Raw genomic sequence first — 27,803 nt, forward strand, 5'->3', positions numbered from 1 at the left:
CTTGTAGAGAAACTATTAAATGTTACAATACTACGTTCTTGTAGTAAGTTATTTAATGGGCAGAGATATGGGCAAACATGTTTTGAGGGATGTGTACAAGTCAAAGGAGGGCATCTTGATTTTGTGCTTCAACCTCAGGGAATAAATAGTTATCATTAGTATTCAAGTCCAGCTTGGAATATCAGTATCTTCTTTTGTCTTTAGAATTTGGACATGTACATGTACAAGGTAGTTTGGGTTGGTTTTTGGTTTGGTTTTTTTGTTGGGTCCCCGTGTCGTCCGTCCCCCCCCCCCCCCCCCCCCCCAAATTGTGTTGTGAATTGGTAATTGGATTCTGCTGGATCGTAGCATGGAGTGATTTTTGGAAGTATTGGAAAACTAAATCCTTGTGAAAAAGGTCACATTGTAGAATGAAAGACAACATTTCTAAGTTTAAAGCTACAGTATGCTGAAGGTATTGCCACTCTTAAGTCCCCATTAGCTTTTTCTGATGAACTCAAATTTCTACATGTTTAGAAAATCTCATTATACAGTTTTTGGAGACTAAGATTTTATACCTTGTTAGTATAGGTATGGTATGTGATGGGAAGATAGATTATAACTACTCAGCATGAATCACTAGTTTCTTATTTTTACTCTTAGCACTGTGTTGTGTACAAAACAGTGTTTGGTTGGGGTTTTTTTGGTTTTGTTTTTGTTTTTTGGGGGTTTTTTTGGTGGGGTTTTTTGGGTTTTTTGGTTTTTTGGTTGGGGTTTTTTGGGGGTTTTTTTGTTTTTTGTTTTTTGGTTTTTTTTAAAGACACAGGAAGCAAAAGTCCACACTTCAATGTATTTATCTGATTGGTTCTATTTTCTGACACCAAAGCAAACTGCGGAAATATTTGCTTTTTTCTGACTTCTGCCCATCTGCTCTTTCCTTAAATCTTCCTAAAGGGTACTTGCAAAGGGAAGATCACTTTTCCTCTAACTTAACATTAAGGTCTAGGACCTTCAAGCGTAATAAATTTTTTTTCCAACAATATGTGTTCAGCGTGGTAGGAAGAAATACAAGCTGCCTAAAAAGCTGTAACTCATTTTTATGTGGTTTCTCCTAATAGATGAAGATAGTGATTACCTAGCAGAAAGATCAATTGAAGAGGTTTATTATCTCTGGTGTTTGGCTGGAGGAGACTTGGAGAAAGAACTTGTCAACAAGGAAATCATTCGATCAAAGCCACCTGTCTGCACGCTTCCCAAGTAAGGAAGGAGAAGCACTTTAAGGGAAAGGAGGATGGATGGAGAAGGCCAGTGATTCTGAGAGAACATTTTGGTTTGGTTTTTAGTTTCAAGACCTGTATGTGCAAAAAATATTGAAAATAGTGTTCTTGAACTGCAGGAAATCATGTCACTTCCCCTCTTACCCAATTTAAGGCATTATTTGAATGCCTTATATCTGTCACCTACCTGCACTTCATATTGCTTTCTGAAATTTGAAGAAATGTAGATGAAGTGCAAAATACTGAACTGGAAGTCCCTAAATTTGGCACACTTTCCAATAGCATTAAGTTTTAGTAAAAATGTCTCACTGTGCTTCAACAGCGTATTTGTAATTGTAATTTAATTTAATACGTTCTATAGCAAATTCTCGCATTCTGAATTCCCTTTCACAGAGCAGCGGTGCTGAATGGTCAACCCAATTATTCAGCAGATCAGCTGATTACTTTTTTTTAAAATGCTTAGTTTTATGACTTATAATTCTGTAACAGCATTTTAGTCATTACTACTTTTATCTTAGTGCTGCACAAGTTGCAATTTTATGTAGTATATTCATGTTTTAATCCTATAATCTGGTTTTAATAAGCATAATTATGTGTCCATATTATGTGTCAATTTGCTGGTTCTGGGTTTTAAAAAAAAAAAAACATGAAGTCAGTGTACAGCCAAAATGCAGTATCTTGGAAAAAATGGTGGAGCTAGATTTGAAGTGATATTTTGGTGGCAAAATTAGTGTGAGATTTTGAGGGATTGCCCATTTTTGTACCCATAAGTGAGTGCGTGTGCTTTTGAATTATGAGGGAAAACATTTTTTGTCGTACTATCTATCTTGAAGATGAGGTGTTAATTTCAAAAATGCAATCTAACCCCATCTTCTAAGTGATACTGAGAATGTTAGCTTAATTTCTGGAAATCAATTTCATGCTGTCTGCTTTAAAAATATCACCACATAGACAATTTGTGTATACTCTTTCTTGGATGCATGTGTATCCTGAGATGGACTGCGACAGAAAAGGTCTGGGTCAGACTTCTGCTTGGTTTTTGTCATGGTGGGAAATGGCTTTCATATGACAATGATGTTTTATTTTTGCTTTTCACAATAAATGGCAGTCCTGGTCTGTGCCAGGTCAAGTAATAAAAGAGAATATTAATCCCATATCTCATTACTTTTCCTTTGTGTGCAAACCAAAGTTATAGAAAACCTGGAATGTGCCTTTTTATAGCAAAAACTGTTTGAATAATTTAAGGTGATTGTATATTCCCTTGATAGCAGGTTTCATACCATGCAGAGTCAATACAGTATACTTCTAAGAGCTAGTCCTTTGTTTTAAAGAGGAAACTGATTGATGTAAGAATTTCTTTTTCTAACTGAAGTCTTATGTTATAAAATGACCTGATTTTTTTTTTTCCCCTCCCTTTTTGAAGCTTTTTATTAGAAGATGGTGAGAGCTTTGGGCAAGGACGAGATAGAAGTTCCCTCCTAGATGACACAACTGTGACTTTGTCTCTGTGCCAGCTCCGAAATGTAAGAAGAATATTGTGCACTTGTTCTCATGTCTTCACTGCAGAAACGTTTGTTTAAAAGGAATACGGAACAGCAGCTCCTACTGCTGTTCCTACAAATGACAGTGTTATTAATTCCAAGAGAACACTTCTTGGTGTCTTGAGTTGGATTCTGATTTATACTATTAAATTGCTTTGTCTGCAGAAGCTTACTACTAAATTTGCTTTATCTTCTGTCCCTCTATCCCCTTTCTGTGTCCCTCCCTTTCCTTATTTTTGTTACCTGCTTTGTTCTGGTGGAGCCCAAATAGTTCTGTAATACCGAATATTCTCCAGAATTGCTAAACTAATTGGACAGTGAGTGTCTTCTTGCATTCTTTAATTCCTGTCTGTAGGTAGCTCACAATATTCAAAAGAAAGATCAACTCAATTCAGTTGCAGCTTCTTAAAGGCATTATACTTAAAGCTGGATACCAAGTTTCCAGTAGTTAATTACTAACCTTTGGAATATATAACTATTAAACAACTAGTTCAAAAGATTACTTCAAAGCATTTTGCCAAAATGCAGTAATGCAGTTTTCTTCCATCTTCAGTGGAAAAATCAACATATAACTCATAATTTTGCCTGATGCAATGACCAGTTATAAGATTTACTGCATATATCACTGAAATGTTTTAATTGTTCACATTTCTTTGCACATGTAGAGCTTTATTGCTGTAGAATTAGAAATTTATGCTGTACTGTTTGCAGCTTGCTTTTTATAGTAGCAAATGCAATTCCATCACAGTCTTTATAAAAAACCTTTCCATATGATTACAGGGGTTAATACAGAAAGGAAGGTGACTCCTGAAGTCTTCAACTCTGCCACCATTACCTTAATTTTGGGGGCAATGTGGCAAATGCTCTGTAAACATATTTCTTAAGTAGAACTTTCCATTACTTCACACAAATACATGAAAACAGACCAAAGAACTGGGTTATTTTGTTTGCTTGGTTGGTGGGGTTTGGGGGGGGTGTAGGGGCCAGGTTAAGAGTATGCAGCAGCTATTTTAACGGTAATACGCACTGCAGCTCTTACTGTTGTTCCTACAAAAGGGTAGTTTTTAAGGCTTTTTTTTTTAAACTTTTTAATCTGTAATTTTGGATATTGCTGCGTACCTCTATAAATGCAGCAGCACATGAATATATACTGAAGTTTCATTTGGGGGAAGATACAAGCCTGAACCTTGCAGTGTTGATTGAAATAAATTTTTGAACTTATGCAATTCTTCAAACACCTTTCACAGAGCAGAGCATGATGCTTATAATCAAAAGAGGATCAGTACTGAATGAACTGAGAATGAACTGTTCTGTCAGTCCCAAGAGGACAGGCTGTGTGCCGTATGCCTTTCAGTTAGGGATTGAACTGCAAAACAGAGCACTGCAGGGAGGATGGTATTAAACATTAATCACGATGCACCAAAGATGTCTGAAAATTTCAGGCAGAAGTCCAGGCATGCTTGTCTGTCACCTTTCCAGAGAGTGTCTGTATTTCTATGCAGCTTTCAGGTGCTGCTACTAAAAGGAACTCACATTTGCATAACTCTCAAACTGATTAAAAACATAAAACCAAATTGTGCAGTTGCTTTGCAGCTACTTGGATAGGAAGTCCATGTGGAAAAACGAGGAAAAGAAAAAGAACTATGTAATACTATTGATCTATTAATCCATGGCCCACAGAAGCTATTTTTTTGTATGGAAATAGGTTTATGAATAAGCTAAGTGCTATCTTCATGCAGAGGAACTTCCATCAACTCAGAAAGCCTGTATTAGCAAAAGTTTTTAGTGTTAAAGGCTGTATGTTTCTTTGCTGATGGAGGACTGAGCTAATGCTTAGGTCTCAAGGCAAGCTACTAAATTTGGCAAATGAACTACTAATTAATAGTTTTTGTATTCCACTAAATATTTCCACTTGAATTCTGAGCAGCATTCTGATAACGAATTATTTTTATTCTTCGTTTCAGAGACTGAAAGATGTTGGTGGGGAAGCATTTTATCCATTGCTTGAAGATGAGTAAGTGTGTGTGTAAGTTTGTAAGTGTATAAAGGACTGAATTTTGTGTTATTAGTTTTATTTGAGTGGTACACTGCACAGCTAGACACAACTGTCTTCCAAAAGCAAACCTAACATGTCCTTGTTTGGGTCTTAAAGTCAAGGAGAGCTGATAAGCACTCTGCACTGGTGGACTAAAGGCCCTGATACCAAACCGAGGATCCTAGCCTGTTTCTCTGTTCTGGAGATCAACTTGTTTGTGCTGAATATTCAAAATTATCCATTTATACTTGTTTCTGACTCAGAAATGCATCACAGGATATTAATCTTTTTCACAATGATTTGTATTTCTTGCGGTTCACTACTACTATCCTAACTCTTTTTCCAGCCAGTCAACTTTACCTCATTCAAATAGTAGTAATGAGCTGTCTGCAGCTGCTAGTCTTCCTCTGATCATCCGGGAGAGGGACACAGAGTACCAGCTAAATAGAATTGTCCTGTTTGACAGGCTGTTGAAGGTATGGAATCTTTCTGATGCTGGATAATTGGATTTGGTCTGTTAATTAGAGGATTTTTAAAGGACCGAGTAATTGAAAAGGGAAGCAGAGATACAAGAGACCACAGTGGGAAAGGGGGAAGAAAACCCTACAGAAGTATAAGAAGATTGAAAATAAAAATATGAGAAATAGTCTTTTCAATAGTGATTAATATAAAAGTAGATTTTAAAGTATGCACATGAAAATAGAGCTGCTGCTAATACCTGTTATTTACTGAAGAAAATACTTCTGCATCCTTTATTTCGTAACAGACTAAGCTATTATAGGTATAAATATACCTGTAACATTTCTGCATTTCGAAGCAGTAGAGTACTTGAAAACAATACCAGTCTTTACTGTAGCAGTGCCATATTAGAAATATGGGTTTTATACTGAGGGGGGGAAGTACCAGTCCCTAATTTACATATATGCAGAGAGATGGATTCTTGCTTAAGAATGAGAGAGAGCTGATGTGCATCAAGTGCAGTACTTAGGAAGGTATAAACTAGAAATGTTTAATAAGACAAAGTTGGATACATAGTATGAAAAGAAAAATATAATGAATAAAAAACTTCTAATAAAAATTTGGATTAGTAAATTTATATATCCGGTATATACCAAAGCACATGAATACATTTATGAGGAGGAGTGGGTATTTTAACATCAAACAGTAGTCCTGCATCCAGGCCTTCCAGTTAGGAAAGAAATTTACTTGTAAAGCTTGCATTCACTCTTCAGGCTGACAGCATTTGTCCTTGGGGGGAAAGACTGTCCCAGGATTGGGATTTGAATTGCTTCAGTTACATGGTAACATTTTTTGCTATTAATCCCTTCTCTTTGAAGGCTTACCCATATAAGAAAAACCAAATTTGGAAAGAAGCCAGAGTTGACATCCCTCCTCTTCTGAGAGGCATAACCTGGGCTGCCCTGTTGGGTGTTGAGGTAAGCATAACGGGAGGGCATCTGCAGAAGTTCCAGTACTGACTGGGGAGGGAATGGGATAGGAATGGGATTGACAGGGAAGGTGGAATGGATTTGAAGATTTGGTAGGTAGAATTACTGGAGTTTCAAACAAAATGAGTCTTGAAATTGTGTGAACAAAGACAATGTTCAGACAAACTTGCTTCTTGTCTCTAATATTATTTGATTTCAGAGAATGTATGTAAACTTGACTGCCTTTAATTTTGATTATGGGATGGAAAAATACTACCCATACAGCCAAATTTTGCTAGAGTGTTTAAATACAATTGCTAGTTACCATTTTCTTTGTTTTGATTTTTAATATTTTTGACAAATGCAGTTAGAATCCTTCTGCTCCAGTCAGCAATAGTTGGGCAAAACAGGATGAAACATATCAAATATATTTTTCTCACCTACCAGTCAATGCACTTCCTCCAAAGACTTGGAGAATAAATACATTAAATGTAGCCCTTTTGGACAAAGGACTAGGAAGGAATGTCCCAGAAATGAGGACTCCTCACAGAGATTGCTTGACTACCCAGCTTTTGCATCTACCCTGCTTGCAATCTGCAGTAGTGCAGCAAAGAGGTTCTTACAGGTTACACATTCCAGGTTATTTAGGATATTAAGCTTAGGACGTGATCTGCTGAGTGCTATACAATATGACTGAAAAAAAAGCTGTAAAGGTAAAGAACAACTGCTGGTCAGGGTTGTAGCCTGGGTGTTGGGAGATGAGTCAGTTCTCATGCTTCATCAGCTTACCATCTGTACAATGTGGGTAGTGTTTCCCTGTCCCATAACATTAAGATGGACTTGTTAGCATGCCTCTTTTGGGATTCATGCAAGGACAGGCTACTTGAGAGCAGTGTATATTGGTAATATCAAAATTAATTAACAAGCAGCTGGATTCAGTGCCTTTACAGAGATGATGTTGAAAGCCACTTGCCAGTGGCCGAGGTAAGCACTGAATTTAAACTGAGAGCATCTCTTAACTTGAAAATGGAAAACTGTATCAAGTAGATAGCTTTCTGTATGAACAACTGAAAGTTACTGAAGATTGTACTGAGGAGGTGACAGAAAGGTCTGTATATCCCGAATTATAACAGAATAAAGATGGTTTTGTTAAAATTCAGCTGTCAGAATTTTCTGTACTTTGGGAAATTTTTTTCAGGAGAAAAGGTTGCTAACTAAAGCACCTAACAAAAACAGTCAACTTCTGTATATCGGCGTGTACATTGTAATACGCATTTATGTTAGTAAGGGCTTTCTAAATTCAAGTATTCTTCTTCCTTTAGGGTGCCATACAAGCAAAATATGATGCCATTGATAAAGACACACCGATTCCTACAGACAGACAAGTAAGACTTCTGGTGTTATCAAATATTGTCACTTGAAGTAATGCAACGATCTTTTCCACCGGCCACAGTCATTTGCCTGTTACAGCAGATGTGGCTGCATAATACTAAAAGGGTTCCCCCTGTTCTCTAACCTTATGCATGCTGTAGAAAGAATTTTGCAAAACTGATAGGAACAAGTAGTTTTACTCAAATTATCTTATAACATGTGGAAAGTTAAATCCTCTTTTACTTCAGAATCACTGTTTCTGTAGTAGCAGCAAAGTGTAGTGAATATTACTGACGTATTGTCAAAAGTCCTGTGTTTATCGAATGTTTGTTGTGCCTGTTGCACCTTGTGCTGAGATAGTGCTGAGTACCCTGAGATCCTGTCAGGTGAGCTGTGCTTCACAGAAGTGGGTTCTTGAGCAATTTGGTTCTCCAAGAAGTCTTGCCAGACATAAAAAGACATCACAAGCAATGGCTGTCCCTTTCAGCTGGGTGAAGAAATATTTTCCATCAAATGGGGTACAATGTTCTGAGAACTCTGATTTATCCTGTAGAGCAAAGTGATATTAGCACCTGAAATGAGTCCAGAAGCTGGGTCAGAAAAAAACTAGTAACTGTAATTTGCTTTCTGCCCTTTTCAAGGGTTAGAGCCCTTTTAAAAATGTGAATCTGAAAAAGAAAAAAAAATCTCTATTTTTAATCTTTGGCAGGTCTGTTAGAGTCCCCTGTCCCCTTTCAGTTTTGGTTTTGAGAGTGATAGAGGAAGCAGATTGTGTTTATGATGGTGGTCTGACCCGCATTCTTTGGCTGACTTCCACCTCTAGTGTTGCAAGGTTGCTGTAGTACTACCCCACTTATCCTGATGTCTCTTTATATTATATGCTTGGCTGTGGTGCAGATTGAAGTTGATATTCCTCGTTGCCATCAGTATGATGAATTGCTGTCATCACCAGAGGGTCATGCAAAGTTTAGACGTGTACTGAAGGCCTGGGTTGTTTCCCATCCTGATTTGGTGTACTGGCAAGGTGAGTTTGACTGGTTGGCAAGACCAGATAATTAACTGGAAAGCTATGGCTCACTTAAAAATACCTCCCTTTCTCCCCCCCAACAATGTAAGCTTTTTTTGAGTGCTTTCTGTTCTGTTTCTGTTGAAGAATGAATCTGTGGGTTATTGCAAATTTAGACCCTAATAATTTACATTTAATTTGTAGTGCAAAATTGCCCCACTCTTTCTTATATATTTACTCTCCTTAAGATTCAGGCACTTAATTTAAAAATTTAAAAAAAAAAAAAAAGTCTGCTTACTGTTCCATTCCAAGGTAAAACTGCAGAAGTTACTGAGTGAGTTCTTGGGACAGTAAATTGCATTTCTTGGAAGCCTTGGCAGAATAATCAATTCAGTGTTGTAGTTCAACAATTTGAATTCGTCTCTGTTTTCATGTATTGATTTTACAGTTGCTCTCAGCATTACATGTGAAGCCTGACATTGCAGCATTATAATTAGTATCAAGTATGCAAATTTTCATGGTAAATTAATGAATTTATCTTGTGCATTACAATAAATGAGCTCTTTATGCTATTTCTTCATGGCTTGTCTCTCTTTCAGGTCTTGACTCTCTCTGTGCACCATTTCTGTACTTGAATTTTAACAATGAAGGTGAGTACCTTTTTCTGCTGGGGGTGAAGGGAAAGCACAGTCTGCCATCTGTATCTAGTTGTAGACAGATGTGTGTGCACCTGCTTATAGATGGAAACTTTCTGTAGCTACAAAGGGATTTTAAAGCTCTTGTTGCCACAGGTCAAAAGAAATGGTTGGGTTTTGAAAAGTTTATGTGGTGTACTGCTCTTCAAGCGTAGGGTTCAAACCCTGTGTTTATTGCCAAGTACAATAATGAATATATAATAAAAAGTACCAATAACCTTGATTATGGAAAAGCAAGAAATGCTTCTCTAGTACTTGTCTTTTTCAGTGAAGCTGTAGTTCAGCCTTGTTTAATGTGAATGCATTATTTGTTAACCTAACTGTTAACCTGTCAGACTAGCTTTGTTCAGAAAAGCTGATGATGGTTTTACATGCCTAAAAGCTTATCAGACCAGCTTTGGAGATGTGGCCTTTATCTTCTTAGAATGTGATTTGTTCAGAATAGGTCTAGTCCAATCTTCTATTCTCTTGCACCTGGCTTTCTTTATATAAGCTCTGTGTGTGGGAAAACTAGTTTCTTAGGACAATGACCCCTATTATACCTACGGGGCATACTAATTTAAATATTTCAACAGATTTTTTTTTCTCTTGGACATGTTCCTGTATAGTTTGATTGTAGAACCTGATTTCCTTCCCATTGAAGCAAAATATAATAGTAACGAATTATACAAAATTTTGTGTTCTGGTTTACAAACTTAATTGAACACATTTGGCTCGGGTATTTAAAAAGTGGTTTCAATGCTAGAAAAGTTGTAACACAGAATTCATTTATAACATGATCCTATGTCATATTTGCTGTAAATCTGATGTTTTGCTTAGAAACTTCCAAAATTATATTTATTGTCTTCGGATCATTTACAACAAACCCATATTTCTTTTTTATATCTGTGGTCTAGCACCATGGCTAAGAATTGTATTACAATAGATTGTCTCTCAGCCAAGTTCCCAGGAATTAATCAAGGAGATAAACACTTAAGTTTTTACCTTCTAATCTCTATTTGGTATGTATGTGAGGAGCTGTTGAGAAATTTAAGATATTTTTGTCCATCTTTTTGACAGTATTTTTAATTATATTCCACTCTGTTTTTTCTTCTGAATTTTGTTGTCTTTAGTCTCTGAGCTGAAGTAAGAGACACAATGCAAGTCTGATGGGGCATAAACTGGGTGTAAGTTCTATAGGAGAAAACCCAGAAGACTGCAACAATGAAGTTGTTTGAAACTGTCTTCTAGAATTTTATTCATCCAGGGATCTTCACTTTTTGATACAAACATCACCATGGCTTTCTAAACATCATCTCGTTACTTTGTCACTGAGAAGTATGTAAATAAACTGGGAGCAGATCAGGTCCAGCCAGCGTTTTACTGATTACTCAGTGACAGGAGTTTTTAGGAGCTTTTAAAATTCTTTAGTGAGGAATGTGCCCTTTTTATGTGTTTTACAATCATTTTTGTGTATTGATTGATTTAAGTATCTATGCGTATTATCTGCTTAATAATTAACATTTTTAGGTGTACTTATGTTTCTACCTCTGTAGTTGCATCCATTTTTCTAATTCTTTCAGCTCTGGCATACGCCTGCATGTCTGCTTTTATCCCCAAGTATTTGTATAACTTCTTTCTGAAAGATAATTCTCATGTTATTCAAGGTAAGTCCCTTTTGTTTTTCTTTTTTTTGACCTTGGCACAGTCTGTGTTGGAAAGATAATTTGTCTTGCAGACATTTTTTAAAAACCAAAAGAAGCTGTTTGAAAAGCCATCAGTAGTTTAAAAAAGCAGGTGGTAATGAATGTTTTTAACTGCAAGCAGTTATGAGTGTTATTGAATACTTGGTTTCAGCATGGCTTGCTGTCCTTCTATTTCTTTTAAAGAAATTCTTTTGTATATAACTTGTGAAACTCCTCAACTTAGAAACGGTGTCTGTTGGTTTTTTTCTCTTCAAAAAATGAAAGGAAATTAAGAACTGATCAACAAAAAATAATTAGACATAAAAGCAGTTACATATTGGATAATAGGGAGAGGGCTAACATAAGGAGAGAATACAGTGGTTAGGAGAGTTTACGTATGAAAGACAATGGATAAGGGGTTATGAACTGAATATGTAAAATAATAGTTTGGAAAAGCTATTCAAGAGAACTTGTTTGCATCCTTTTGTCTGTAAAGAAAGAGTGCTTGCTGGAAAAAACGGGGCAGTAAAAGTCTAAAGATGAAAAGAGTAAGTATATTATATCAGATTCTCCTGTGGCAACAGCCACTTTAGACTTCAAGATTAATAGCTTGGTAAAGACTTTTCTCAAGGGGATATACTCTTCCATAAAATAACACTTTTGCTCTTTAGAGTTCCCTGATGTTATTCCTAAGGGGCTTTACAAAAATATCTATCAGCCAAAGTTAAAAATGTAGGTCAGTAGGATTCTGTGAACGAAAATAGTGTAGGCGGGCATTCCTGAGTTCCTGTGCAACATTTGGCATCATCAAGGACTCGGGGAGAGCAGTCCTTTTAGGTTTTTTTCAGTATTCTGATTTAGTCCTTTCTAGGGTCATATGTCAAACACCAATGTGTAAATACAGTTTTAAAGGAAAATTCTGTGTAATTTCCCTGCCTTATTGGGTTGGAAGAAAGTGTTAAGAATGTGTCATTTAACTGCTTACTGCAATTTTAGTTTCTTAGCTTCTTTGTATCTTCCATGTAGAGGTGGATGGGAGGAATCTTTTGAACTGCAGAGTTCAACACACCTCATTTCTGAGCTTGTGCTATACAATGAAGACAGGTGTTTTTTCTAAGCTTATCAAATGTATTTCCTTCCGTGAAATAGGAAGCAAGAGCAGTTAAAGGTGTTTGGGTATGGAATGCCCAATTATGTAAAACAAAAATTCATATAATAAAATTCCAATCAACAGCAATTGGCTGGACCTAAGCAATACATTTCTGTGAAGATTTGTGTTTTCAATAGACCCTTAATTAACCATGTAATCCCACACAGTAATTATATTTCATGAGACTGGCTAGTCAAATAAAGATGGTATTTATCAACCTGCAGTATATCTGTAGAGAACCATCATGGGCACAGATCTTCATTTTTAAAATAAATGTGGTTCAGGGAAGCTAACTGTGAAATTGTTTTCATCAGCCTGCGGCTGATTGTGTAGGAATGTGTAGGATTGCTGGTTTGCTATACCTGACTTGTGATTACTGGCTGTTTCATGAAATAAAACTGATGTAAGACGTACCTTAGAGATGCACTTCTTAAAATTATTATCATGTAGTCTGGTATGAATTTTAGGCATGGATCAGTTACCTCCCTTGCTTTTATGCATGTGAATAAGAACAACTTTGGCTTGAAACTGAGAAAACATGAGATATGTGAGTAGCTCCAAAGCAGTCGGGCCTTGGTGACACAAAACTCGGCGTGGGTCTGTTCACCCACTTAACTCCCCAGCTGAGTGCTGCCGGGGCATCTGTGGCATAATGGAGATGCAGTATCAGAGGGGAGAGGCTGGCACTCCTAAGATGCCAGAAACCTCCTCACAGGTTTAGTGTGCTGTGGCTTTGTCTTTGCAGCTTGAAGCAAAAGTTGTGAAATTCTGAAGTAGGCTCAAGAGATCTTAATCTTTATTGCAACTTACCTTGGAGAATTAGGCATCCTTTCAAGTATAATTTACAGTAGGACTGTGACTTGTTTCCCTTGTGTTCTTACAGTGAGAGCATTGTTTATCACTCCTCCTGAGGCAGAATCAGCTTTTATAACTTCTAGTCTAAATAGAATTATCGTCCAAAGTGATTGTTCTTAATTTGCTGGCTTAACCCGAGAGGAGCTAACTCGAGTGCAGATAATCAAGATTTAAGTAAGATAGGAGTCTATAAACAACTGAATGTTTAGACCCACTTCTATTCTTAAATAAAGGTGTCTATGTGTGGAATTATCCCAGCAGAGCCACTTCTGTGCTTCTGAGCAATGGAATTGGAATTAAATTTTGCCACTTCAGGGATGAAGACAAACTGAGTAATAGGGAGTTATTTGTGCTCTCCCCAAGAGAGACAGTAGTAGGCATCTAGTCCTTAGAATAGACTTTAAAGGAAGCAGTGGCAACTCTGGATGGCTAAGTTGTGGAGCTGTGTGGACTTTGTGTTTGGGGGCTTATACTTGGGGACAGTAGTCTGTGGAGCACTGAGATGTCAGCATGTTCTGATCTGGGAGCAGGGTTCACATCCTCTGTCTCTCTTCCCTCAACTAGCTGTCTGGGCCCTAATTACTCTCTTCTTGGGAGCATGGAGGAAAAGGAATTGCCATCTGTTACGAAATTGCAACGTTATTGCCTCTTCATCTTCCTTCTAATAAAGCATATGACAGTGTGGACAAAATTGGGAGGGGGCAGAACAGAGAGAGAGAAATCTGTCAGTGTCTGTGTTCTGCTGTCTGCTTCTCTTCTAATTAAAAGCAAGTGTTATTTAGACAACCTAATGAAATTGTACCCATCAGCCTAATGTGCCATGCTGAAAATGTAATAAATGTTATCTTTTACAATAAGTATTTCTCCTTATCTGTTCCAAAAAATACAAATTAAGATGTTACTGATCATGGAAATCGTAACCTTAAAGTCCCATTGCTTTAAAACCTCAACTTCCAGATTACAAAATTTAACTTTGTAGAAAAGAAACCACACAGAATATAATTTAAAGAGTATAAACTTTGTGTGTCACTAAAACAGTTTGGGTCTTAAAAAAAATCCTTGGAACAGTCTTGTTCTAACTTGCTTCCATCAATATCTTGTGGGTCATACTCATACTGAAAAGTCTCTAACTTTGCATGTGGAACATACATCACAACCTAAGTATGAACCAAGTAAACCATTATTGAAAATCCAAATTGAGAAGTACTAAGGAAGAGAAATGAAACGTTTCTTCCTCAGTATTGAATATAATGCTGACAAGGAGGACAGTAGTAATATTCACTTGCTGTTTTATTGTAGGTTTAAAAAAAAAAAAATTTAAGAATTGGTGTTCTTCCTTTTCTGCAGCTCTATTGTGAGCTAGCAGCATGTGGTGGCTTGTGTTTTTGACAATGATCTTGAATTTGCTTGTCATTTCAGAATACCTGACGGTGTTTTCCCAGATGATTGCATTCCATGATCCAGAGCTGAGTAACCACCTTAATGAAATTGGTTTTATTCCAGATGTAAGTGCTAAGGGTTCTTATAAGCATTGTTCAAAGGAAGTAAAAGACGGAAAATGAGGGCAACTAGGATGAGATGCCTTTCCGGACTGTTTCAGTAGCAGTTTGACATAAGTGAAACTTTCGTATTAATGGACCTTTCTGAGTTTGCTGATAAAATGGTAATGCTTTGATTGTTGTTTTACATACCTCAGTCCTTCCCATTCTGTTGGCATGGTAAATGCATTGAAAATAGTACTAGTCAGTTATTATAACTTACAGATTCATCTTAAAAGATGTATATAATTTTATTTTTAAAGCATGGATTAATATACAATAATTCATGTGGCCATAAATGACTAATAGCAGAATTTCTGCAAACTAATTAAATGCCATTGGTTAACGCAAAAGACACATCAATTTGCAAGTAATACAAAAAACATGTGCAAGTGATAGTTAATCTGTAGATATGTCAGACCTTGGAAAATGCTTAGCAGTTGTTTGTTGGAGTCTATTAGCAACATTGGACAAATATGTAACTTGTGCTAAGTTTTATGCTTTCATTGGAAGAAGACTGTAAGATGGAGGAAAATGAAAACGGAACACAGCCAAAATATAGGGAGGGAGGGCTATGTTGGAAAAAGCAAAACAAGGCCTTCTTTAGAGCCTCACTTTTAGCTATGACTGTAAATAGTGAAGCTTTCCTCCTTTGCTTAGAGAGGCCTGTATAGTCCAGAAAGCCAAGATAATAACACTCTATAAAAATGTTTGTCTACCTAGTATACTGCTATTGAAGTTTATGGCTGATGTTTCTGAAAAGTAGATTTAGGCAAGGCTATAGAGAGAACATTGTTAACTGGTACGATCTATATCATGATATATTTGACATTTAGAAATTTGGTAATTACAAGCTGGTCATAAGAACAGATGATGACTGAGAGGTCAAAATAGAAGAAGGAAACTGAAGCCAGGAGATGTTGATGTAGAAATACACATTTCATAAATAAGAAATTTATATGCATTTCTTCTATAAACAATATAAAGCTTATTTTATCAGAAAAGCCTTATGCTTGTTAGGAAATGCTTTAAATTGAAGCAGCAAGGCCAAGCGTCTGAAAGTCATTTGTTGTACGCAATTCCTGGGTGAATTTGTGTGTCTTTGGGACTGGCAGATACTCATTATCACTGTTTACAAAGATTGTAATGGAAAAGCAAATATATGCTTTCATTTGTAGAGGTGTTTTTAATGTAATAATGTTGTTTATGAATGATACATATTTAAAAGATACTGTGGCAGTAAAATGAGCAGAAGAGAAAGCCAGTGTATTGCATTATAAGGAGAGAAGTTTGAGAAGGCCACATACACAGCAGAGTGCTCAGGTGGCCAAGAAGGCCAACGGTATCCTGGCTTGTATCAGGAATAGTGTGGCCAGCAGGACCAGGGAGGTGATAGTGCCCCTGTACTCGGCACTGGTGAAGCCACACCTCAAGTACTGTGTTCAGTTTTGGGCCCCTCAGTACAAGAAGGACATTGAGGTGCTGGAGCACGTCCAGAGAAGGGCAACGAAGCTGGTGAAGGGTCTAGGGCACAAGTCTTATGAGGAGCGGCTGAGGGAGCTGGGGTTGTTTAGTCTGGAGAGGAGGAGGCTGAGGGGAGACCTTATTGCTCTCTACAACTACCTGAAAGGAGGTTGTAGCAAGGTGGGGGTCAGTCTCTTCTCCCAAGTAACAAGGGATAGGATGAGAGGAAATGGCCTAAAGCTGCACCAGGGGAGGTTTAGGTTGGATATTAGGAAAAACTTCTTCGCTGAAAGAGTAGTCAGGCACTGGAACAGGCTGCCCAGGGAAGTGGTTGGGTCCCCATCCCTGGAGGTATTTAAAAGAAGGGTAGATGTGGTGCTTAGGGACATGGTTTAGTGGTGGACTTGGCAGTGATAGGTTAACGGTTGGACTTGATGATCTTAAGGGTCTTTTCAAACCTTAACAATTCTATCATCCTGTGATTCTATATTACTGATGACCCACATCTGAAGTGGGTGGGTAAGAGGAAGGAAGATGAAGGTGGGGAGAAGGGAGAACTGTAATCTGTAGAAAGCCTAAATATTTGGGGGGATGAAGGGCATGGGTAACAGCAACACTTAAGTTCCTGAGGGAGAATCAATTTTGCAGCATCACTATGTGAATGCACTTGGTATTTATTTGTTAAAGGCTGTGGATGACCAAAGCAATTCCTCTGTATATTTTTTCCAGGATCATAAAATCATAGAATTGTAGAATACCAGGTTGGAAGGGACCTCAAGGATCATCTGGTCCAACCTTTCTAGCACAATCTAGATGAGATGGCCCAGCACCATGTCCAGCTGAGTCTTAAATGTGTTCAGCGTAGCGGAGTCAACCACTTCCCTGGGGAGATTATTCCAATGATTGACTGTTCTCGTTGTGAAATATTTACCTCTCGTGTCCAATCGGAGTCTCCCTGGGAGTAACTTGTACCCGTTACCCCTTGTCCTCACCATGTGGCTCCTTGTAAAAAGGGAGTCTCCATCTTCTTTGTAGCTCCCCTTTAAGTACTGGTACACGGTGATGAGATCACCTCTAAGCCTCCTTCTCTCAAAGGCTGAACAAACCCAGCTCTCTCAGCCTATCCTCATAGGGCAGGCTTCCCAGGCCCTCGATCGTCTTGGTGGCCCTTCTCTGGACCCCCTCCAGCCTGTCCACATCTTTTTTGTATAACAGGGACCAGAACTGTACACAGTATTCCAGGTGTGGCCTGACAAGCGCTGAGCAGAGAGGGATAATGACTTCTTTATCTCTGCTGGTGATGCCCTTTTTGATGCAGCCCAGCATCCTGCTGGCCACCTTGGCCGCAGCAGCACCCTGTTCACTCATGTTGAGCTTCCTGTCCACCAGGACCCCGAGGTCCCTTTCCACGGAGCTGCTCTCTAGCCAGGTGGATCCCAGTCTGAGCTGCACTCCTGGATTATGTTTTTCCAGGTGCAAGACCTTACACTTGTCTTTTTTAAACTTCATAAGGTTCTTGTTAGCCCATTCTTCCAGCCTATCCAGATCTTCCAGCAGGGTGGCTCTCCCTTCCAGAGTGTCTACTTCCCCACTCAATTTGGTGCCATCTGCAAACTTCATCAGACTACACTTGATCCCGTTATCCAGATCGCTTATGAAGATATTGAATAGCGTTGGGCCCAATATTGATCCCTGGGGGACCTCACTTGTGACGGGTTGCCAGTTTGAAAAAGCTATTTACTACCACCCTTTGGGTGCGGCCCATCAGTCAATTCCTCACCCACTGCACCGACCACTTGTCCAGGCCGTAACACATCAGTTTCTCCAGGAGGAGGCCATGGGGAACTGTATCAAAAGCCTTGGAGAAGTCCAAGTAGACAACGTTGACCGCTTGCCCCATGTCAACTGAGCGGGTCACTTTATCATAGAAGGCCACCAGATTTGTCAGGCACGATCTGCCTTTTGTGAAGCCGTGTTGGCTTTTCCCAGTCACGTGCTTCATTTGACTCGTGATGGCCCCCAGGAGGATCCATTCCATGACTTTCCCGTGGATTGAAGTAAGACTGATGGGCCTACAATTACTCGGATCCTCCCTTGAGCCCTTCTTGTATATAAGGGTAACATTTGCCTTCCTCCAATCCTCTGGGACATCCCCCGATCTCCATGACTTCTCGAAGATTATAGAGAGTGGCCCCGCAATGACATCAGCCAGCTCTCTCAACACCCTCAGGTGGATGGTGTCAGGGCCCATCGATTTGTAGGCGTCAAGCTCCTGTAATAATTCACATACTAACTCCTTCTTCACTGACGGTGGGTCTATGTTTGGATCCTCCTGGATTTTTGTTCTCAACGCCTGGGATCCAACAGTGTTGGTAAAGACAGAGGAGAAGAAGGTGTTGAGAACCTCTGCCTTTTCAGCATTGTTGGTGACTGATTCACCTCTACTGTTTAACAGTGGGCCTATGTTTTCCTTCTGTTTCTGCTTGCAACTTAGATACCAGAAGAACCCTTTCTTGTTATTTTTGACATCTCTGGCCAGTTCCAATTCAAGTTGAGCTTTCACCTTTCTAACTGCATCTCTGCACACTCTGGCAATGCCCTTGTAGTTCTCAGTGGACAATCTTCCACTTCTCCGTCTCTGGTACGCATCTCTCTTGGTTTTAAACAGACCCAGGAGCTCATGGTTGAGCCAAGGGGGCCTCTTGCTCCGCTTACTTCCCTTTCTTTTATAGGGGATAAACTGGTTTTGTGCTTCCAGGAGAGCATTCTTGAAGAACTCCCAGCACTCACTGGCTCCTTTATCCTCCATGGAAGCTTCCCATGGAATCCCTCCCAACTGAGCTCTGAGTGAGCTGAAGTTTGCTCTTCTAAAATCTAGAACCCTTGTCTTGGTGCTAACCTTCGGCATGCTCAGCCAGATCCCGAACTCCACAATATTGTGATCACTGCAGCCAAGGTTGTTACTGACCGAGATATTACAAAGCAGGTTTTCTTGGTTTGTGAATAGCAGGTCCAGTAGTGCCTCCTTCCTGGCCGGCACATCTAACATTTGTAAGAGGAAACAGTCCTCTACGCGTTCCAGGAACTTGATGGATGACATGCGAGCTGCTGTATTGTTCTTCCAGCAAATGTCTGGGTAGTTGAAGTCACCCATGAGAACCAGGTTCTGTTGACCAGAAGCTTGCCTTAGTGTCGCAAATATTGCTTCATCGGCTTTATCGTCATGGTTTGGAGGATGCTAGTTCCCACTGAAGAGATAGAGATGTAATTATCTTGACCATCTTACAGGTCCCAATTTCTGTTATTAACCCACGAGAGCTCTGTAGCAACCCATCTTGGGTGTTTGCTGCTCTTTCAGCAGCTCCTAGTGTCTGCTTATACAGTTATAATTCTCCACTGAGAACTTTCCAGGTGCAAGTCAGATGGAATAGTTTAAAATCACCTGTTCTGTTATATTTTAGTTTTTGTGTTGTGCTAGTCATTGGACAGCACGTAGTCAAATGTGAGCCTTGTCTCGAAGTGTTACAGTCTAGAGGTGATTAGGTAATGCAGTAAATAATTACAAAACAGAGGTATATTTAAAAAAAAAAAAACACACAACAAAAAACAATAAAAGACCCCTTGCATTGAATACAAATGCTAGTTCTAAAATTAACACTAACCTCTGAAGAGAGGTTGTCCTTTCTAAATAATCTTTTTTTTTTTTTTATATAAATAAAAGTTGTTCTGTCTTTTAGATTAGTGAGAGAGGTGATTTTCTGTACCTGTAACAAGACAGCACAGGATCCATCAAGGTGAAGGATATGCGCTGTAGTAATGAGACCTGAACCAGACTTTCGTGCTTGAGTACTAATCCTATCAAAGTAAACCCTGATTAATCTTTCATCATTGAAACGCAGGCTCTGCTGCAGGAAAGATTGTGTTTCCTGGCACCTTTCCCATTTGCTTTGGGTCACGTAGCCCTCAGAATATTGAACGCTGCTGAAGCTTGAATAGTTGGGAATACTGTTAGCTGATGTGGTGCCTGAATTAAGTACATTGCTGTGGCTATGTGATTTACATGTAAATAGAGGGATATATACGGTGAATCTTACAGTTCTTTGCTCTCTCTCCCAAAGTTTATAATCTCCCCCACCCTATATAATGCTTTGTAACACGTTCTATATTTTACTGAATAATTCTGATATCAACAGCAGGCCATTTTGAACTGAAGAAAAACAAGGAAGTGTGCTACATTACTAAAAGGGTAACTATAGCCATAAACTATTCTAAAGAGCTTTCAGCTGCAAATTATGGAAGCTAGACACAGTTGTCAGCTGGCCATTAACAGAGATGACAAAGTCTGGCTGCAGTTACTTAATATCATTGTGCTGGAGCTGCTGTCACAGGTAGATATTTTAGCTTCGTTTTGGTGATATGCAGGAGGTGTCGGTAATAGGGCTTCATCTAACCAAGAATTAAAAATCCTGCGATTGAAGTACTTTATCTCTGTTTGTTGTGTTACACGATTACCTAGTGGTGAATCTAGGGGAGAGATTTCTTGCTGGTATTTTTATCTTGTGAGGGAAGTGATCATTCTTCAAATTTTGTTTGTGTAGACACATATAGGTGGGTAGAATCTAATATTTAAAATTGTACTCAATCTGCATTCTCTTTGCATCCCCAGTCATCAAAACATTTTTACACCTTTCTGTAGCATTTAAATACATGTTTGTCTAGGCACCATATAGGCTTGAAGCTAAGTATGTGTGTATGTATTTTGAAGACAGAACATGAAGGTGCAAGATCAGGGTTTTATAGAAGACTATTTCAGTTGGAAGGAACCTACAACAATCATCTAGTCCAACTGCCTCTAATTCAGGGCTGACCAAATTAAAGCAAGTTATTAAGGGCATTGTCCAAATGCCTCCTAAACACTGACGGGCTTGGGGCATCGACCCCCTCTCTAGGAAGCCTGTTCCAGTGTCTGACCACCCTCTCGGAAGAGAAATGCTTCCTAATGTCCAGTCTAAGCCTCCCCTGGTGCAGCTTTGAACCATTCCCACACATCCTATCACTGGATATCACGGAGAAGAGCTCAGCACCTCCCTCTCCACTTCCCCTCCTCAGGAAGCCGTAAAGAGGAAAAAAAAAAAAATTTTTCTTAACAAATGAAAATTAAAACAAAAAGCAGCAGTTGGGAGGCAGCCTTGTTAGGACAACTCCGCAAAATAAAATTCCAGTTTATTGTTGGACAACATTGTTTCACACATACATCAAACAGGCCAAAAAAAGAAAAAAAAAATCAAACCAGCAACTTTGGGGGGGGGGGGGGGGGGGGGGGGAGAAGGGAAAAAAACCTTTAGCTTTGACCTTGCCACCTCATACAAACCATGATCTATGGTACACCTAAAGTACATACACAAAAAAAGTTACTGGAATGCTTAGAATAAGATTGTAAAACTATTTTTTTTTGTCTGGTGGTTTTGTTGTTTTGTTTTGTTTTTTTTTTTTTTTTTCCCCAAGTTTTGTTTTATTCTCCTTTGAGATAATGGTTTGGGCCTGGTCACACCCCAAGTAAAGTCAGAGATAGGTAACAAGAGAGAAACACACTTCAAAGCCCCCGTTTTGATCAATCCGAGATCACTTAAAAATTGCGGAACTCCTAACAATATGTACAAAAATATAAAATGTAAATAAAAAATACAAACAAATTCTCCTTTAAAGCACTTTTAAGAAAGAGAGCAGGGCCTTGAAGATTTGGTGCTTGAGGGGGAGGAGGTCTGTGGGGGAAGAAGACGGATCTCTCCCTGCTTATGGGCGACTGGTTTTGTATGTTCTCATTTTGAATGTTTGTTGAGTGGCAGCTCTGTGATGGGGGGCCGGGGCCGGAGTTCGCTCTACTTGGTGAGGATCACCACGGCAGAGGGGGAGGAAGGAGGGAGGTGGGGAGGGGGTCCCAAAGGTGAAGAGGATCATCCTTCTAGCTGAGGATCATTCTTTCATTCTTTGTTTGACCACCTTCCTATGTCAAATGGTCTTTTAGTTTAGTAAGCTTGGGAAGAAAGATTGCATTACTTAACAGATCTTCAATATCTGGGATTGTTACTGGACAATTCAATAAGAACAGATATGATATCTTTTCTGAATCCTTTCTGCTGTCATCTAAGCTGCTGCCTGCCTAAAGTGTGTAGAAAGCAGGTTAGCATGGCAGACAAACTATCTTACAAGTGTCCATTGCAGGGCTTTTAGCATGTTCTCCCGAAGCAAATGAGCTACTCAGCGTTGGAGGTAGAATGCTTGACCACGTTGTCATTGATTGTGGTAGTTCCTGTAAGCGCGACTTCAGCTTTGAGAAGGAAAGGCTCCAACATAAAAAAATCTTGAACACTGAAAATGGTGTGAAATACATGCTATAGCACAGGGGGTTTTGCTATCTATCTATACTTTTTTTTATAATGGTGAAGACATGACAGTTTACCAGTTTAAAATAACACACTCCATTGAGTGAAGGATGGTCAGGTGAAGATTCTTCTATAAAAGATTGCAAGAATAATGATTCCTCCTATTGTGTTTGTTATCTTTAAAACTGTTGGTATTTAACCTTGATCTCAGCTCTGTAATTCTATGAGGTGTGGAGGGTGAACTTTCTTAGAGATTTTTTTAAAATTTTTTTAGAGGTTTTTGGTAAACTTAAGTGTTATATACATGCATAATGAACAAGAACCTGTGAAGAATGTTGGCATTTTTTATGTTTTGAAAACTCAAACCTTCAATTTTAAATAGTTCAATTCCATTATCCTGCCACTAGGTGCATAGCTTCACTTCCTTACGATGTTCATAAGGTGCACCTGGATCATACAGGACAGCCTCTTTATTCTTGCAGACTTTTCACAGAGCGAGAAGGTTGTGCATGCCTTGTAATACTCCCTACCATCCCTTCAACAAACATTAACACTCATTTTCACCTTGCTATTCCTTCTAAAATATCTTTAGAATCAGAATCCCTTGAGCCTAAATATCTTTAAAACTATTGTCTGTACAACAGAAGTCTGAATCTGTAGACACAAATGTGTAAAGCTCTCCTCTTCTGGAGGAACAGTCAAATAATCAAACAATCCAGGCCGTAATAACAGGCAGTAACAAAATAAATCCTCATGGAAAAGGCTGGCATCAACATTTGAGCCAGTATCTCTAAGAGCTTTGAATGTGTAATGGGAGATGCACTCTTCTCAAAATATGCCCATCTAACTGTGGGCAAGTAAACATCTTCACCCTGTTGAAAAACAATGAACTGCACCTCCAAGCTCAGGTACTGTGCAGAACTTGTCATAGCAGAGCACTATGGTAGAGGAAACTTCAGCTAGGGATAATGGAACGATGGAGAATGAAACCAAGTCTAAGGTCAGGAGATTTCAATTATAACTAAAAAAACCTGTGGATTTATTCAGATTGTTTGAACAGGAACAGATGTTAGGGGACTGCTGTGTTCTTCATATATAAGAAATGTCCAAGACCTCACTGAAAAGCACAAAAGAGCTTGTATTTTACTAGCAAAGCAAAATTATAATTACGGCGTTGATAATCTCAAGCTCACTTTAGAAAATGAAGTATTGGTTCTAGAGACTCTTACTTTAATGTGAGTTATTCTCAGGCCGTTCCAGCAATTCAAACGCTACTTTGATTAAACATTAGGTACGCTTCCCAGCTATGGAGAGTTAAGTGTCAATAAAAGACACAACGCCATTATTTTTCAGGGTTTAATAGTGAAGGGTTGAAAACCACTTTAACAGGAGCTTGTTAGTACCGAAGCATGGCACAATGCTGTTCCAGCCGGGGATTGCTAGAGGGCAGCATTTACTAATAGTATGGTAAGAGTGCAGTCGTTTCACTATAGGAATTTGGTAGGCTATTTATTTGAGGACTTAAGTCAGTACAGTTCTTTTTTGTCTGTGTTTTTCAATTTGATTTGCATGATGGAATAATACCACTAGTCTTGTGGCTTTTCTTTGCTTGCTTATTAATAGTAATCATAGCCTCTTCAGGTTTACCGAGACCTCCTTGTCTTAGAACATTAGATTTATGAAAATCAGAGGGAAAAATCCCTTCAATAAAAACTTGCCTGATACCTTCTACTTAAATAGTTTGACCTACTTTTCATGTCACTGTTGATAGATTTGGTGAGGATGGTTTAGAGCAAAACAGTGCTTTGCCTTGTGGCTACCTTTTAATAATCTGTTTAATGTTTCAAATTTTCTGTATTTTCTTGTATATTTCTATGTAGATGCATACAAGACAGAGGTGTTTGTGAAATTAGGAGAAAGTGTGGATCTGCTTTGGTAAAACATTTCAATCAAATATGTGAAAAGGAGGAAATAATTGCTTTTAAACACCAAGGAAGTAATGTAGTTCAAAATTACATCTGCATAATATGTACCTCCAAGCAAAGAGGAGCCTCAGGCTATTAGGAATGCTTGTTTTCCTACTGCATGGAAAGCAAGATATTGCATACAAGCAAGCAAGGAAACAGTAGGGGATATTTCAGGGAACAGGGTATGCTGTTACTCAGTAGAGAGTCATCTATTGAAGGCGTGACAAAGATGTACTCCAGAAAATAGTGTGAATGCATTATAAGACAAAAATGGTGATAGAAATGGATTTTTTTTGTTGTTGTTTTTTTGAACCCTTAAAATCAATTGGTGGGTTGGAGGCCAAGCTTTATAAAAGCCTCCTGAATATTGAAAGTGGTGAACAGTCTGATCATCACAGGTTTTTTTAGTTTTATGGACAGTATGGTTCAGATACTATCAGATGCTCAGATGAAGATGTAGGAATAAAATTTAGAGAGCTGTACTAAAGAGCTTTTCAGCAAATGTGTGCATCATTTAATCAGGGCCATAACCCAGTTAAGTGTTTATTAAATAAGTAGTAATTTATTAACATGATATTGATTATGCTTTCAGCTTCTCATTTGCTTACTTCCAGGGAAAGCTTAATAGGAGGACTAATTTGCACTTTTTATGAGCTAACAAGTAATATATTAAGCTTTATGTCTAACTGTAAATCTTCAGAAGTGGAAAACAGAGCACATGATCTATGCAACTGAGTAAAATTTAACAATGGCTGTGTCACTCTTGCATTCCTAATTTGTGGGGACTTCTCTGTTCAGTTCAATGTTTCATGAAAATAGATTCTGTTGCCTTCAACATGCTAAATACTTCAGTGAAAATTGAGAAACTCTTAAGGTGTCAAAAATGCTTAGCTCTTCTACTGCATACTGAATTTTCTCTATATGATGTACTGAGTATGAAAGTTTCCAGAAACTAAAGGTTTCCTGTAGCCATTGCAGCAGCACAAGTTCTAAATCTCATAGTAGTATAAGTCCTGAAGCAGCCTCAAATTCTTCAGATGACACCTGCCTTTAAAGGTCACAGTACAACAACATAAGTGCTTAAGGTGTTAGTAACTGACACTATATGCGTTTGAGAATGAGACGGTTCTTGTTGCCTTTCACAGACAAGTATACATTTTAATAAACACCAACATAGGAGAAAAAGGTAGATAAGGTTAATTTTTCTGTTGGAAATTGTGATTTGCATTTTTAATTATTTATATAGAACCTTTTTTTTTTTTTCTCACCATAGTCAAGAAGATCTATTGAATCAAGTTGGTTTTATGCTTGTTCAGGCATCCTTCACTAATTTTCACCTGGCAGTATATATATATGTAAGGTGAGAATTGTGATAGTTTAATAGAGCAGGTTTTTGAGTTCTTTAAGTCTATGGGCGTTATTTTTTGCAAACATAACTGTACTGAGAGTGGTGGTTGTTTTTGTTGTTGTTTTCAATACAGTATCACAAACTAGTAATTTGAAAGAGAGAAGAATGGGGACCTGGGGGAGGAAGAAGCTTGTCTGAGGGGCTAAAAGTTGTGTGATAGTTGTTCTGCCGCTGCAGTTATTTCCCATTTTAAATACACTCATGCCAGGCTAGGCAGTTTTTAATGTGGTAAGCAATTGTCACAAACAACTTTAGCTCTTAAAAAAACTTTTTTTTGTTCTCTCTCTACCCCATCCCCCACCCCCCCTTTGCAGCTTTATGCTATTCCTTGGTTTCTTACAATGTTTACACGTGAGTATGCATTCTTTTTCTCTGGTTAAATGTTCTTGTATTTCTTAAGCGTAATTTTTCTCACTTTTTCAGCTAAAGCCTTCCTAATTGGTGCAATGTGTCTATCATTTAATAGGTCGCTTGTAATTTGCAAGGGTGTGTGTTGTGATTTGAGTCTCAACAGTGCCTGTCACATACTTTCTGACCTGATTTGACAATAATTAGCATTTTCTTTTTTTTTTTTTTTTCTTAAAGTCTTATGTTAAATTTGAACTGGATTATTTTAAGCATGCAGTATTTAGGGGTGTGCAAAGAAAGCTGTTATCCACTGGAAAACAATATAGTAATAGTTAAAAAAACAAAAACAAACCTCACCACCTTCCATTGCCCTCACCCAGATAATGTAAGAGAGTAACTTTGTTTTTGAAGGCCAACAAAACAAGCTTTTTTATTGCATTTTGACACATTGTTCTTCTCTTAGCACTAGTTTACTATGATATTTGTGCATGGATGTTAGGAACAAAAAGAGCTTTATAATTTGGTGAGCTTTTAATGAAAGAGAACAAAGTTAATAAAGCAAGTCCAGAAGGCAATTCAAAATCTTCTTTCTTCAAAGATTTCTGTGATTATTTTTTTTTTAATTTCATGTCAACATTGGCAGACTTCGAATTAAAAAAAAAAGTGACAGCATGAAAAGAGCTGATGGATTATTTCTCTGATAAAATATCAAAGAATTTAATGTGAGATTCTTGATTGCATTTTCTAAAGATCTTGACTATAAAGCACAGGTTCTTGCAGTTGTCCATTCTTCTAAAACTTTCATGAGAATCACTACCTTTGGAAAACCAAGGACATGGTTTCTTTGGCAATGAATTGCAATAAAATGTTAGGACTACTTAGTTGAAGGATAACTTATTTTAAGAGAGCCACCTTCAGCTTTATATAAAATATTTCTATTGTTAACAGACCTTTTTCCTTGTCTTTCCTTTATTCTGTCAATTTTTGGTCTATTCTCCTCATTTTCTTGTCTAATTTTAAGTAGTTGAGCTTATTGGTTGACTCAGTAATGTCTTCATGCTGTCGGAAAAACTGATATGCATATCCTAATGCATAATTGCACCATACCAAAAGAAAAATAAATTGCCTAATTTTGTGTGTGTCTGAAATCTGAAAACCTGCACATTCCTGAGTATTTAATAATGAAAGAACACAGTGATGATTTCCAGAATAATCAAAATGTATATGAAGACAAACTTGTTTCTAAGCAGGTTGAGTCCTTTTTGCTCCCAAATAAAAAAGAAATAACCCTAAGACAGGAGAGGAAGAAAAAGTATGTAGGCAAGTCCTTAAGAGTGTGCGTGTGTGTATATGTTTTTATCAACTTATATGCTTATAGCTTTTTTTATTGTGCTTGTTCATCATGCAGATGTCTTTCCTTTGCACAAAATTTTTCACTTGTGGGATACGTTACTGCTTGGAAATTCTTCTTTCCCATTCTGTATTGGAGTTGCAATACTTCAACAACTGAGGGATCGTCTTCTGGCTAATGGATTCAATGAATGCATTCTCCTTTTTTCGGACTTGCCAGGTACAGAAAGAACTATTTCTTCTGTCTTTCTCTGTCTTCCCCAGTGTGTTGCTGAAGAAAGTATGTGCTTGCATGTGAATATCTGCTACAAATCTTACATGTGTTTTGAAATCATGGTAGATTTA

The 27,803-nt window shown here is 38.2% G+C and overlaps 1 protein-coding gene across 17 annotated transcripts in view; it reads left to right on the forward strand.

Annotated features, from left to right (window-relative positions):
- The window catches only part of TBCK (TBC1 domain containing kinase), a 158,008-nt gene that overhangs the window by 39,754 nt on the left and 90,451 nt on the right, over positions 1-27,803 (forward strand). For all 17 annotated transcript variants that reach the window (XM_082316533.1, XM_082316531.1, XM_082316526.1 and 14 more), the window contains 12 exons: positions 1,098-1,236; positions 2,680-2,779; positions 4,762-4,811; positions 5,179-5,308; positions 6,170-6,268; positions 7,582-7,644; positions 8,528-8,654; positions 9,236-9,286; positions 10,894-10,977; positions 14,420-14,505; positions 26,075-26,111; positions 27,517-27,678. In XM_082316533.1, coding sequence (XP_082172659.1) covers positions 1,098-1,236; positions 2,680-2,779; positions 4,762-4,811; positions 5,179-5,308; positions 6,170-6,268; positions 7,582-7,644; positions 8,528-8,654; positions 9,236-9,286; positions 10,894-10,977; positions 14,420-14,505; positions 26,075-26,111; positions 27,517-27,678 — 1,128 coding nt within the window. The remainder of the gene's footprint in view (positions 1-1,097; positions 1,237-2,679; positions 2,780-4,761; positions 4,812-5,178; positions 5,309-6,169; positions 6,269-7,581; positions 7,645-8,527; positions 8,655-9,235; positions 9,287-10,893; positions 10,978-14,419; positions 14,506-26,074; positions 26,112-27,516; positions 27,679-27,803) is intronic.

This window comes from Platalea leucorodia (genome assembly GCF_965183815.1).
Source record: "Platalea leucorodia genome assembly, chromosome: 6".
Lineage (NCBI taxonomy): Eukaryota > Metazoa > Chordata > Aves > Pelecaniformes > Threskiornithidae > Platalea > Platalea leucorodia.